We start from the raw sequence: 14,331 nt of genomic DNA on the forward strand, positions 1-14,331 counted from the left end.
GCCCAGAATTTTTGCCCAGTTCAGACAGAGAGAAAGAACTTGTGTGCTCTCAACCCCCCAGGATAAGAACAGCCAAACACAGAACATACGTGTACCAGAGCTTGGGATGGCGGCCCACGGAATGATTCTTTCCATTGGTTGGAGTGTCTTTTGTTGCTGATTTACTCAACAGGAATTCTTGAAGCTTCTGCTTAACCTCTGTGCTTGCCACTGCCCCTGCAACACACACACACAGGGACACAGACACTGACTGTGAGTTACTTCCTCTCGCCACTCAAGAATGCTCAACAAAGGTTATGAAGAAATATCACTGGCCACAGCATATGGTGCTTTCCTATTAAAAGAAAAAAAAATCTACACAGGCTTTAGACAGTGGAAGAAGTCTATCTTTTAACTGTTCCTTATGTTACTTTTTTTTTCCCTCAAAAATACCTTCAATGATTTCTTTGATCGTTTTTATAGGAAGGGAATTCAGCTAACTATCATCAATCTGTCTTTAAATCTAAAGAGAAGACTGCTGACAGTCGGGGCTGTCTTAATGGCACACGGCTTGCCAATTTTTTTATTTTGCTCTTTCTGGGGCTCTATGTTCAATCCCCAACACTTACAAAAGTGGATGCATGAATAGGAACAAAACACTAGTTTTTAATATTATTTTATCTTTCTAAAATTAGGGATCTTGGGGAATGTTGCAGATAGCTACAATACATTAAAATGATCTCCTAAGTTTCTTGTCTATAAATTCAACATTGTCTTAGAATTCATTTGAGTACTAAACAAATAAATTTCGTTGGTAATTTCAGTTCAAATCACCACACTTTAAACTTTGCAATGCCTGAGCCTGAACTGCCTGGAGAGAGGGCAATCATTTGGATCTGTCTCCCTCTTGTGGATCGATAGTTTGCAAGTGCTCTGCCTTGAGTCTTTCCAGAGTCTAAGTACACCAATACAGAACTGAGGCACACCCTGATGCTCAGAACAGTGTCTGCCTAGGCAGAAAGAAGGAAGAACTGAAAACACATAGATATTACTTTATTACTAGTAAACAGGCAGTCTTACACTCGGTCGCTTCAGCACGATTTTACTTTCAAAGCCCAATGAACCAGTCTGTGTCTCTGCCAATGCTGTGTTTATTTCTCATTAAACTCTGCAGAGCTAATGTGAACAGGCACTTTAGTCTATACGTTATTCTTTCCATTAGACAAGGACATTTTTGGCAAGTTTATTTTTCATTATTTATCAGGTTCCTTGCGACGGTCAGCTAAAGATGCAGAAGACAGTGTGTCTGTTACCCTGGTGCCTCTTACTTTCTCGTCCTCTATCTTTGCCTCTGAGAGGAGGAAGCTGCTGCTCTCTGCGATGCCTCTCTACTTCCTGTTCTTGCCTCTGCTGCTCCAGTTTCTGCTCCTTTTCTAGGAGTTCTTGCTGTTGTTTTATGGCTAGAAGTTCCTGTTGTAACTTGCGAGAAGAGAAAGACATGAGAGTGTGCAATTTCTTTAAGGTTCAAAGTCATCACTCACTGCCCCAAATTGCAATGTTAATCAGCTTTTGGAACTTGAAAGTATTTAGTTTGTGCTTCAACCACCTTTTAATGATTGAAATATGAAGACAGGAAACTAAAGTCATGATGGTTTTTATATCTAAACCAAGCAAGGTTTTTAGATGATTCCATTCCTTGTGTCTCCCTATCAACAAACATTACCAAGTCCCCACAGTCATCTGAATGCTGTTGGCTTGAACCTTTAGTTTCCTTCCCTGTGTACTTACAAAATGCAGGAACATACCAAGACAGAGACGGCCCACGTGTCTATTACACAAAGTCTGTCACACTATAAATAGACTACTGAAGTAATCAGTTCTTACCCTGAGCTATAGCATAAAGCTCAAGTGAACAGAAATGGTAAGGTGCGAGGTAATTTGGGGAAAGTCTACCTGAACTAGAACAAGCACTAAGACCTTTACCACCTCATAGAGACAGTTCTTATTAGAGTAAGGTAATCTACATAACCATATATGACTCTAGAAAATACAGAGGCTTCAGAACGGTCATCTAACACAGGAAAACTTCAGGAGTAGAAACACAGTTGCAAATGAAATCACTTCCACAAACTGTTCTTCCATGGACTGGTATTTGGTTTTCTGAATTCTCTGAATTTACTTCAAACCATTTATAACAAAAATATGAGGTTATTTGTTATGACCTTTTAAAGATATCACCTTCCCTACAGACCTAGAATATATATAATCTATATCAGAATATATATAATCTATCTATCTATCTATCTATCTATCTATCTATCTATCTATCTATCTATCTATCTATCTATCTATCATCTACCTACCTACCTGTATGTATGCATGTATCTCAAGAAAAGCAAATGTACCCAGTGAACAACAGAAGACTGGAGCCCTACTTAGCCTCTGGCACTGCTGGTCTGAGCTTTGACAAGATACTAAGGCTACAAAGAACTTCTGTTCATTAAAGTAAGACAAACAATAATTTCCCTTGGATCAGGTTCATAATTAATACATTTTTTTTAGTTTTGAATGATACAATTTCAATTATTACTATTTATAACTTAATACTAACTAAAGTATAATTTATCCTTTGAATATGAGACAACTAAAAACCTCTATTTTATAGCAAATAATAGAACAAAACAGAACAAAAATGAAAGGCTGTGTAGAGTGTTGTCAGGACCTTCTTGTTGTTTCTTTGGAGCCCCAAGAAGGTAACTTTTTATGCCAACTGCAAGAGCCTGACCCAAACTCACGTACATAATGGGGAGTTCTTCTGTTTATTCTTCATGTTACATCTGAAAATCGTGGTGTTTTGTTTTTATTTACACGCATTTAATATTCTCAAATACCCACTGTTACTTAGGAATTCATAGTTATGTTTAAATTCTTTTTTAATGTCAAGTCTATAGCAATACTGATGGTTCAAATTGATTTAATGCTTTATCCAAAGCTTCACTGCAATTGAACTCTAATTCCTTCTAGGAATGGAAAATCACACATACTCATGACCTTAGCCACAACGTTTAGCCAAGATAAAATGAGGCCTATCTAAAAATTAAAATGAATAAAACATTACGTTTATTTCCAGACATTTTAGCCTTTGTGTAGCATGGGGACTGCGGAGCTTTGCCAGCTGACAGGGGAAGACAACACAGTTTTGAGTGTCTACATTCTAGTTACCTTCTATGTGGCTTTGCAAAGTCACACTGTTTCCCTCTGCCTAGTTGACTAGGGGAGAACCAATATACCAGGATGGAAGGAAGCAAGTGCTGATGAGAACGAGTGTCAGAGTTCAAAGCAATGCTGTTAAAGCATGGTATATAGCCTTCCTCGTGCAAGCAAATCCAAATGAAAGTTAAAAGCATTGACCCTTAGACCTACCCATATGACAGTGACAGAGCCACACAGAAAGGCTAAGGAAGTATAGAACTTCCCAATCTTAAAAGGAACATGGAAACATGACTCCAACTCCTTACAAAATAATGTACTACTTAGGAATAGTGTCTTTATAAAACTCCTTTCACCATCTTATAATCCTTATTCTCTTGAAGTGCCTCTTTTCCAACGTCTCTCCAGATGTCAATCAACCTGTCATATCATTTTGTTTGTGCCATAAAAGCCATTTCCTACTCTTAGGTTCTGGGTGAAGTCAAATAATAAATTACTCACAATTGACTCTAGCAGTAAGAAAGGCACCAGACATTAATGAAAAGGAGAAATCTAAAGCTGAGCAATGCAACTTGCTTATCAGCAGGTCTCAATACATGTGGCAGAGGACTTGCACACACAAGAAAATGAGCCATGTAGCCATTCAGTTCTCGAAGCAAAGTGAAGAATGTAAACCCGACTCATGCCTCATTGCTCTGTTAACATGCCTAAGAGGGCTGAAGAAAGAGATCTAGACATCAATGCCTCTATTACCGTTTCAAGGGTCAAACTGAAATAACACTTTGGCATTTATTCAAAAATAAATGTACAAACTAAGTGAATGATACTCATATAAATATAATTATGAGACAATGACTTCATTGGAAACACACATACAGAACCCTTCAATCTTGTTTTTAAGCTGTGTAATAGAGCAATAATATAAAAGTTACTAGTAAAGGAAAGTTCACTAGTAAAGGAAAGAGAATATGTTTTACATTAGGCATCTAGGAGCCTTTTATGCAAATAATATATCTTGCAGAACAAGGGAAATGAGGAAGAAAATAGTACTTTCATCTTCTTAGACATTGTAATTTAGTGCTGTAAGTTAGTTATCTATATTAATACCACATTCATGCATTTGTGCTTGATATACAAGAGATTAAGTACCTAGAATACATTATAGTAAAATATGACAAAGACCACAATTCAATTGATTATCACCTCTAAGTCATCTTTGAAGGAGTTGACAATAAAATAAAATTGATTGTAAACATTTTGTGCTTTTAATAAAATAAATTCAAATTAAATGTCTACTTTGTTGAACTAAAACCTCCCCATGCGTTTTTAAAATTTTGAAAACACTGGGCCACTTAGCAGCTCACGTTTTAGATCTTCCCCACTTTGCTTCTCAAGTTTTGAGATAAGATCCATGTGCCACCACCCCCTCCAAGTTGTCTGTTACTAAACGTCTTTGCCAATTATTTAAAAAAAAAAAAAACAACAGATCAATCTATGGTAATATTTTCCCATTGAATATTCTGAAGAAGAAAAAGAACAATTTGGCATATATACAATCACCAGATGTCAGTAAAAGTTCCTCAGCTAATGCTATATTTCCTCTGAAATAACAGTCTATAAAACCACTGAAATATTTATGTCACTTTTTGCATATAAAATTCCCTTCATCTTTTCATTGTATTTGTATTTTGAGTATAAGCCCTATGGGATATTTTCTAAGGAAGAACTACATTGCCCTATATTGAAACCAAAAACACAGCAGAAGAGGGCCGTCTCTCTTCACAAGATGAATTTATCCTTCCTGGTAAATAGTACGCACAGATTCTTTAGTAAAATAGTATGGACCTGCCCAGTCTTGTGGTTCTTGGTGGTAACTATACAGGCACAGGAGCACACAGCAGAGAGTACCCATGAGAATGGAAAGTTCTTGTTGCTACCAGTGAGTCTGTGAGGGAAAGGGCAAAATCAGCAGAGCTCTCCCACTACCAAAGCAAGGATTTACCAGGTACTTACCCAAGTCTCCAACTAGTACAACCACACTTTCCTTCAAGTCACATATCCGTGTCTTAATCACAGGAAAATTCCCCATCAGTGCTCCCATGGGTCGGTCTTATGCCCACATCATGGTGCAGATGCCCTGATTGAGAAGTCAGAGACAAAGACACATTTGCTACCTTGATGTGCTCCTGGAGTTGTGCTTGATGCTGCCTTGTCAAATTCTCGTGCTGCTTCTGAAACTCTGCTATGAGGAGCTGCTTCTGGATCTGCTGCTGCTGCTGAATAAGAAGTAACTCTTGCTGCAGTTGCTTCTCGCGGACGACAGGATCCACCACAGGCATCATCATCCTGAGATCTGTCCTCAGGTCTAAAGGTGAGATGGGCTCCAGGCCCATAGGAACCTCTGATTTCACGTCCACTGGAGACACAGAAAGGAAGACAGAGAACGGGGTAGAGAGGTTTGGAAATTAGCACGTTGATTTGTAAACATACCAAGAACAACAACAACAAAAAAAAACACTATACCCTGAATAGCGCATGTAAGCACATGTATAAAGAAATGGGTATAATCTCTGCTTCATATTGAAGGTGAATTGTGTTCTGCCCATCAGCTTTGGCAAAGGGTACATAGGTTAATTTTTACTCAGTAATATGTTTTCTGCTCTGAATCTTCTACAGATGGATTCAACTAATGGTACCAAGAATTATTCATAAAATATATTAGACTGGACCATTTAACTAATGTAAGCCAAGGAAGATCAAGAAAACCAAGATAAGGAAAGATGTCATACAAAAAAAGAAACTCTGTCACAAGAATTCATGGACTTATAAAAAGTTTTATACTCAGAGACAGAAGATAAATTCTACCTTAACTTAAGCGTGTCATGCAATATATCTGCCTCACCATTACACCTGGGAAGGACATGGGAGAAACTACATCCAGGTTCAGGTGATGGTGACTAACCAGAGCAATGGGCCAAATCCCCACATGGAGAAGTGAGAGTAGCCCAGTACCTAAGTGGTGATGTTTAAATAGCAATCATTTAAATTGTGGAAACCTCATTCTTAAAATAAACAAGAGAGAAAGAAGTATGAAGGAACTTCAAGTAAATAATTAGTCAAATTCCCAAAGGAAAAAAATGACCCAAGGATAACTGGATAACTGTGGAAGACAATATCTAAATAGATAAAAATTGAGTTAAATTATATATATATATATATATATATATGTTCATGTATACATATATGAAGTGTCTAACATAGTGTGAATAGATAAACATGCCCCTCACTCAAAGAAAGACTTAAGCAGCAAAGCTGCAGGCAGGGTGGATCTTCAGAAGTTGCTTGTTTATGGCTACTGTCTACTTGATTGGTCAGTACCCATGCCAAACTGGTGGTTAAGCCTTCTGTGGAATTAATCTACACAGAGGAACCAGAGAGGTTTTATAATTAAGTCCAACAGGGCAAGTTAAAGACAACAGGTCTTTGGGAAGCTGAGGTTATAGCTCTTTAAAATTGGTGTACAATTACTCAGATCTTAGACCCAGCATAGACAGAAATAACCAGAAATTTTAATTGCAAAAACATTTAAAATATTTTAACCTTCTGAGCAAGGAGCTCAGAAAAATCGTTCAGTAAGTCAAGCATGACACACACAGGCTGCTAGGTTCACCCTCTATTCTAAAGCCAACCCAATGCTTGCTCCCACTCTCCTATTTGCACAAGCCTGATACTGCTATCTCTACTCTGTCTTAGCCCATCACTGCTAATGTGGAGATGGTGTTAGGAACAACAATAACCAGAGGCTCAATAAGGGCAGTTACTCAGAGTGTGTACAACATGCTGCTCAGTAATGGTTTTGTCTTTTCCATGATATAAAAATGGAAATTTTGTGTACATTGAAATATTTCATCAATACTGATTGGCTAACAAATCCAAAGTATATAAGCAACTATGGTAATAAAATGGTAGTGATTTTTATAAAGTATTATAAAATTAAAAGAGCAATTCAACAACTAAGAATCACCCTTATTAGTAAATAATACAAACCATTAAGAAAATGAAACATCATGTAGCACTAACAACCATATATATGTGCACGCATATATGTGCAAGTATATATGTTTACATGCAAAATGCCTGTAATTTTATAGGGTAAGAAAATGACAGAATTATTTATTGCAAGTGGTTCTTTCATTTGATTTAAAACTGCCAAAAAAGTAAATCTGCAACATGAACCAGGAGATATTAACTCTTCTGCCATTCGATTTAGGTTTGCTACTTCTACAAGTAAATCATACAGAAACAATCCTAATGGGGAAAAACCTTCAAAGCCATATTATTTTCTGGAGATGTTTTTTTTTATTATCATAGTCATCGAGTAGAAGGAACACCAACATAAAGTATGTCATACTCATTGGGTTTGTAAAATGTGGTCAGTGGCTGGGGAGAGGTCAGTTGATCAATTTTTGCTTTATAAGCATGGCAAAACAATCGATGATGGCATTGCATGCCTGTTATCCTAGTACTGGAGAGGTGAACAGCGTTAATTCCTGAGACTCACTGACCAGCCAGCACAGCTTAGTTGGTGATATCCAGGTCAGGGACAGACAATGAGGTGCCTAGAGAATGATACTCAAGGTTGTCCATTGACCTTCCCATGTATATGCATGCATGTACACAAGCAATACTGACATATGACAATGGACCCCATCCGTGCACACATGCTCACAATGTATGAAATCCCTAAAAACTGTTTATAATAATATTAAAATGCTTAAAAGGTGATAATAAATTGGCATTTATACTCTGACAACCAAACTGTATAAATCTTTATTAAGCCCCATAATATTAGCTATCATTCTAAACGTTGAATCTCAGGACTTTGAAAAATAAAGACAAAAAAAATCAGCCAACTAAGCATGTACACAACACACACACACACACACACACACACACACACACACACACACACACACACGGGGCGGGGGGAAGAGATTTTAAAATTGGATTAGTCCCTAAGTTCTGATGAAAAGAAGCCACAGAGAGCCCATCATGGTTGTGTTTTAGATGAGACGATGAATGATTCTTCTTTTCTTCTGCTTTCTATACTTTTTCAAATTGCCAAAAATACTCATTTGCTTCTACATGGTCTATGGTACTTAGGTTTGAATAACCCAGCTTGGGAATTACAAGTTTGTGTTCTGTGCAGACTTATGAGTTATCTTCAGTGCTTAAAGAAAAGCTCCCAGTTATTCTGTTTATTGATACCTAGATCTCACATGTAAATGCTTATGTGTCAAACGAGCTGCACTGCACAAATGTGTGAGCACAAATGTGTGAGCATGCAGACCGGTGTCCATCTTGCTTTGCTAACACTGGTTATTCTTCAATGTGTAGAGAAGAAGTTTGTAGTATCAACTCTCTGTAACAATTCAAATAAGATGGAAAAATGATTAATTAATAAACTATTGTTTGGCAGACAGCAACCTCTTATGACATTATCCTTGTTCAAACAAGGGATCATGACGTTCGAAAGCATATGAAGATGGTCTAAGTAGATCTCTTAGCTGGAAAGGGACAATGCAGAATTTCTAGTCAACACAGACAAGAGAGAGTTTTAGCATTAACTTAAAGGCCTTCCATGAATCAAGCTTAAAGCATTGCTGTTACTAATATACTTCATTTTATTCTTTAACATCTTTAACATATGTGTGTTTGTGTGTGTGTGTCTGTCTGTATATCAAAGACCTTTAGTTTTGCCTTATTGTTCATAAACTATGAACATGAATTCCTTAATCTTTTTGCAAACAAAAGAAGTAGAAAAAAGATAAGGAATAAAATCCTACAGTGGTCTGAAACCCTCATTGCAAACCTCAAAGAATAATTTGACTTCTTAACCTGCTATCCCAACAGAAATGATTGTATCTAACTGCTTGCCTTTGTTCAGAGACTAATCACTAAATTGTGAAAAATCTCCCTCAACTGATAAAAACTCCCCTTGATTATAAATAATCGCCCAAGACTGAGAAAAAGCGGCGGGCAAGATCCCAGTCGTTCATCCAATTTATTCAGCAGTGATCCACATTCCATTTGTCTAGACTAAATATAGCAGCGTTTATACAAGAAATCAATAGTGCTTGCAGAGAGGAGAGCAGAGGCATGAATATTTCATCAAATGTGAGGAGAAGTAGCAATCACCAGAGTCATGGCTCTGGCTGGGTCATCTCTAGCCTGCTGGATTCGCCCCTGCTGCTTGGACAACAGCTCATCTATCTCTGCAGGCCACTCTCGTATCACTGCTGTCCTCTAATTTTAGCAGCTATGGCATTATGGGTGACAAAGACGCTTCTTATTCCAAAAGGAATGTTGCATTTTCTGACATCTCTGCTGTCAGGCTAAGGAGCTTCCCAGGAACATGAATAGAAGTATAAAACCAGGGATGAGTTTCAACAAGTGACAGACACCTTTGTACACAGAATGTGTAAGAATAGGCACTGTGAATAGCTACTGGATTTTAATTAGAAATAACCAGTTTTACAAGGAAAATGTAACCATTATTCTTAGTAGTGGGTGAATAGAATTCCCTCTGTTTATACTGTTCTTGGTTTGTTTGTTTGTTTGTTTGTTTGGGAAGACACACAGTTCTTCAAAGGTTATTGAGAAGTAGTTGTCAATGACTTGGTTGACAAGGCAGCTGCTGACAAACAATATTACCATTAGTTATCTCTGAATTGTAATTTTTTCTTAACAAACTCCAACACCTAGGACACAAGTAAGAGAGAGCCAAGATCAAACTAACTTTATTTGGACTTCTTCTGAGGTTATAAATAAATGCAAAGAGTTTAAGAAATAGTTCGGTGGTTAAGAGCACAGACTACTCTTCCAGAGGACCCTGGTTCAGATTCCTATATAAAGTCTGACCACCATCCATAACTCTATTTCCACTGGATCTTTCATGCTCTTCTGACCTCCACAGTCACTGCATGAAGTGATGCACAGACATACATGCAGACAAACACACATTCAAAATAAAACAAACAAGTTTTACATAAAAATGAAAACATGTATGAATTAGTTTAGATTTTTCAAATGCCCAGGTGAAAAATTTCCCCACACATATTATCTGATCTTAACCATTACATTATAAAAACCTATTTATTCTGTGTGCATAGGTTTGTTTCTTGACAGTTGCTATTTTGTTATTCAAAATATGCATTTTTTCCAAATAATTTTCATTTTCTAAAGTATTTATGAACAAAAAACTTCCTATTTCAAAGTCAAAACAAAATCCTAGATTGTGTGTATGTGTGTTGCTTAAACAACTATAACTATTATAAACACATACACACACATAGATATACATATATACACATATATATATACACACACATATATACATACACACACACACACACACACACACACACACACAGCTTTATTGAGCATATAGGGAAGATACATCTTAAAATCAATACCAGGCCCAGGGCCACAGTTGATTCCAAAACTAACAGCCACAAATCTTTCTTAGTTCTTACTTTGTGATATTGCTAGTAAATGACACCTAAATCTGAAGTTTTCTTGTCTTGCAAAAGAGGATGCCAGTTGCTATTTCATCCAGTGGCTCCACAGGAAATTTCAACCATTTTAACAATGTTTCAAGTGGATAACTTGTAAATGGAAACATTTTAATGACAGACTTTTGTGCATGTACCAGTGTCACTGTGGCTGAAGGCATGGTTTAAAGGCTCAGCTTCACACATAAAATATTACTATAGACATGTGTGGGTCAATGAATGACTTAGCTTTTTATATGCCAAGTGCTATAGAAATCAGAGCCATCTCTCCCATTATCAGTTGTTAATATTTGTAATTACAGAGGTCCTAACTAAGGACACAGTGTCAACAATACTGGCCAAAGCCAACATCTATTCAGGTTCCTTATGCTAAATGATTACCCATAAATGTTCTGGCAAGTGGACGTATAACTGAACTATCTTGATTTGGGAAGAAGGGAATATTGCGTTGATCACCCACTGTACTTATTCTGTTCTTCCACCACAGAGACCTGCCTGATATACTCTCTCCATCACTGTAACACTACTCCATCAAATAAATAGGCAGTGCCACTAACTAGCATGAGGTGTGGGAAAGCTTTGTGGAACACTGCTTCAGTAGTGTGTGCAGGGCTTCTTAAAGGACACCCAGAATGACAGCTTCAGTAGACACTTTCAATCAGTAATCTTTACACTTGTCTTTCTTGGTTTCAGACTTCAGGCTCTGCCTGGCAGACTGGCTCTATCAAAGCACATTAATACTTAACCCACTCCTACATCTTTGAAATTCTGGTTGGTACTGAGAACTGTGACACACCTAGCTAATCAGGGAGGGCGAAGACAACCATCCCTCTATGCTTTAATGCTCTGTCTTATTGTTTCTGTACTTTACAGCTAAATCAAAACTGGGGCTTTCCTTCAGTCTCAGCTCTGCACTTTGTCTCTGTATCGCCTCATGGATATTTTGTTCCCCTTTCTAAGAAGGACCAAAGTATCCACACTTTGGTCTTTCTGCTTCTTGAGCTTCATGTGGTCTATGAATTGTATGTTGGGTATTCTGAGCTTCTGGGCTAATATCCACTTGTCAGTGAGTGCATACCCAGTGTGTTCTTTTGTGATTGTGTTTCCTTACTTAGGATATATTTTCTAGTTCCATCCATTTGCCTAAGAATTTTATAAATTCATTGTTTTTAATAGCTGGGTAGTACTCCACTGTGTAAATGTATCAAATTTTCTGTATCCATTCCTCTGTTTTGGGACATCTGGGTTCTTTCCAGCTCCTGGATATTAAAAATTAGACAGCTATGAACATAGTGTAGCATGTGTCCTTATTACATCTTAGAGCATCTTCTGGGTATATGCCCAGAAGTTGTATTGCTGGGTCCTCAGGTACTACTATGTCCAATTTTCTGAGGAACCACCAAACTAATTTCCAGAGTGGTTGTACCAGCTTCCCATCCCACCAACAATGAAGGAGTGTTCCTCTTTCTCTACCACCTTGCCAGCCTCTGGTGTCACCTGAGTTTTTGATCTTAGCCATTCTGATTGGTGTGAGGTGGAGTCTCAGGGTTGTTTTGATTAGCATTTCCCTGATGATTAAGGATGTTGAACATTTTTATAGGTGAATCTCAGCCATTTACTATTCCTCAGTTGAAAATTATTTGTTTAACTCTGTATTCATTTTTAAATAGGGTTATTTGATTTTCTGGAGTCCAACTTCTTGAGTACTTTATATACTCAAGAATATATATAATATTGGATATTAGCCCACTATCAGGTTTAGGATTGGTAAGATCTTTTCCCAATCTGCTGGTTGCTGCTTTGTCCTATTGACAGTGTCCTTTGCCTTACAGAAGCTTTGCAATTTTATGAGGTCCCATTTGTCAATTCTTTATCTCAGAGCATAAGCCATTGGTGTTCTGTTCAGGAAAATTTCCCTTGTGCCCATGTGCTTGAGGTTCTTCCCCACTTTCTTTTCTATTAGTTTCAGTGTATCTGGTTTTATGTGGAGGTCCTTGATCCACGTGGACTTGTGCTTTGTACAAGAAGATAGGAATGGATCGATTTGCATTCTTCTACATGTTAACTGCCAGTTGAACCAGCACCATTTGTTGAAAATTCTGTGTTTTTTCCCTCACTGGATGATTTTAGCTCCGTTGTCAAAGATCAAGTGATCATAGATGTGTGGGTTCATTTCTGTGTCTTCAATTCTATTTAATTGATATACCTGCCTGTCATTGTACCAATACCATTCAGTTTTTAATCACAATTGCTCTGTAGTACAGCTTGATGCCAGGGATGGTGTTTCTGCCAGAAGTTCTTTTTCCATTCCATATACAGACACCAAACCCAAACACTATTGTAGATGCCAACAAGTACTTGTTGACAGGAGCCTGATATAGCTGTCCCCTGAGAGGCTCTACCAGTGTCTAACAAATACAGAGGTGGATGCTCTCAGCTAACCATTGGACTGAGCACAGGATCCCCAATAGAGGAGCTAGAGACAGGACGCAAAGAGCTGAAAGGGTTTGTAGCCTCATAGGAGGAACAACAATATAAACCAACCAGTATCCCCAGAGCTCCCAGGGACTAAACCAGCAACCAAAGAGTACATATTAAGGGGCCCATGGCTCCAGCTGCATATGTAGCAGAGGATGGCCTTGTCAAGCATCAATGCGGGAGAGGCCCTTGGTCCTGTGAAGGCTTAATACCCCAGTGTAGGGAAATGCCAGGACCAGGAAGCAGGACTGGGTGAATTGGTAAGCAGGGGGAGGGAGTGGTGATAGGGGGGTTTTGGATGAGAAACCAGGAAAGGGGATAACATTTAAAATCTAAATAAAGAAAATATCCAATTAAAAAAAAAACTAGGGAAGAAAAAAACTTAACAAAGTGGGACACACCACCACTTAGAAGGTCATTGGGTTGAAAAATCACTCTTCATTGGACTCTATGTATGCACACAATTCTATTTGCCTTCTCTCTCAGGCATTCAATATCATGAAGACTGTGCAAGAGATGATCCATGAGTCCAGGTCTATTGTCTTTATCCTAAATACTCACCTCATGGATAAGATATCAACTATGCCCCGAAGACTCCTGGAAACATTGTTGTGGTGCCCACTGCATTTGGAGGGAACTTTGATTCTAGCCTCACCATTTCTCCCTCTCTTTGCATATGCTGATTACCTTACAAACAGTGCTGATGGAGCCAGACCTGATCTCATTTGACTCTTCTGAGAATTGAGTTTGGTCATGGAGCCCTGGTCTATGGCCAGGCTGTAATGTGATGATGATGGTCCATGTAGGTGCCTGCAATCCTGACCAGGGAACAGAGCCCCCAAAACTGTGTACGGAGCATGGCTACTGAGGAAGCAGTTGGGGAGCAGAGAAATGGGCTTGTTCTTTGTGGTGACAGGCCAAGAGTGACAAAGGAGAAGCTCATCCTTGGGACTCAACAGTCCCTTTCCCCTCGGCTTCCAGGAATGAAAGGTGGAAACGCAGCCAAGACAGCAGAAACTCAGTGTCACTGAGGAAGAACAAGAAAAAGTAACTTCATTGTGCTCTTCAGATATGTCCATCTGGATCTTCC

The 14,331-nt window shown here is 38.3% G+C and overlaps 1 protein-coding gene across 32 annotated transcripts in view; it reads right to left on the reverse strand.

The window, feature by feature from the left end:
- Hdac9 (histone deacetylase 9) overlaps nt 1-14,331 on the reverse strand; it is an 869,516-nt gene that overhangs the window by 384,194 nt on the left and 470,991 nt on the right. For 14 of the 32 annotated variants that reach the window (XM_030246984.1, XM_006515264.4, XM_006515266.1 and 11 more), the window contains 3 exons: nt 5,364-5,605; nt 1,308-1,458; nt 90-216 (listed from right to left, as the gene is read on the reverse strand). In XM_030246984.1, the coding sequence (XP_030102844.1) occupies nt 90-216; nt 1,308-1,458; nt 5,364-5,605 (520 nt within the window). The remainder of the gene's footprint in view (nt 1-89; nt 217-1,307; nt 1,459-5,363; nt 5,606-14,331) is intronic. The other 18 variants (XM_030246985.1, XM_017315248.1, XM_011243912.1 and 15 more) reach the window with 5 other exon arrangements.

Source organism: Mus musculus, chromosome 12 (assembly GCF_000001635.26).
Source record: "Mus musculus strain C57BL/6J chromosome 12, GRCm38.p6 C57BL/6J".
Classification (NCBI taxonomy): Eukaryota; Metazoa; Chordata; class Mammalia; order Rodentia; family Muridae; genus Mus; species Mus musculus.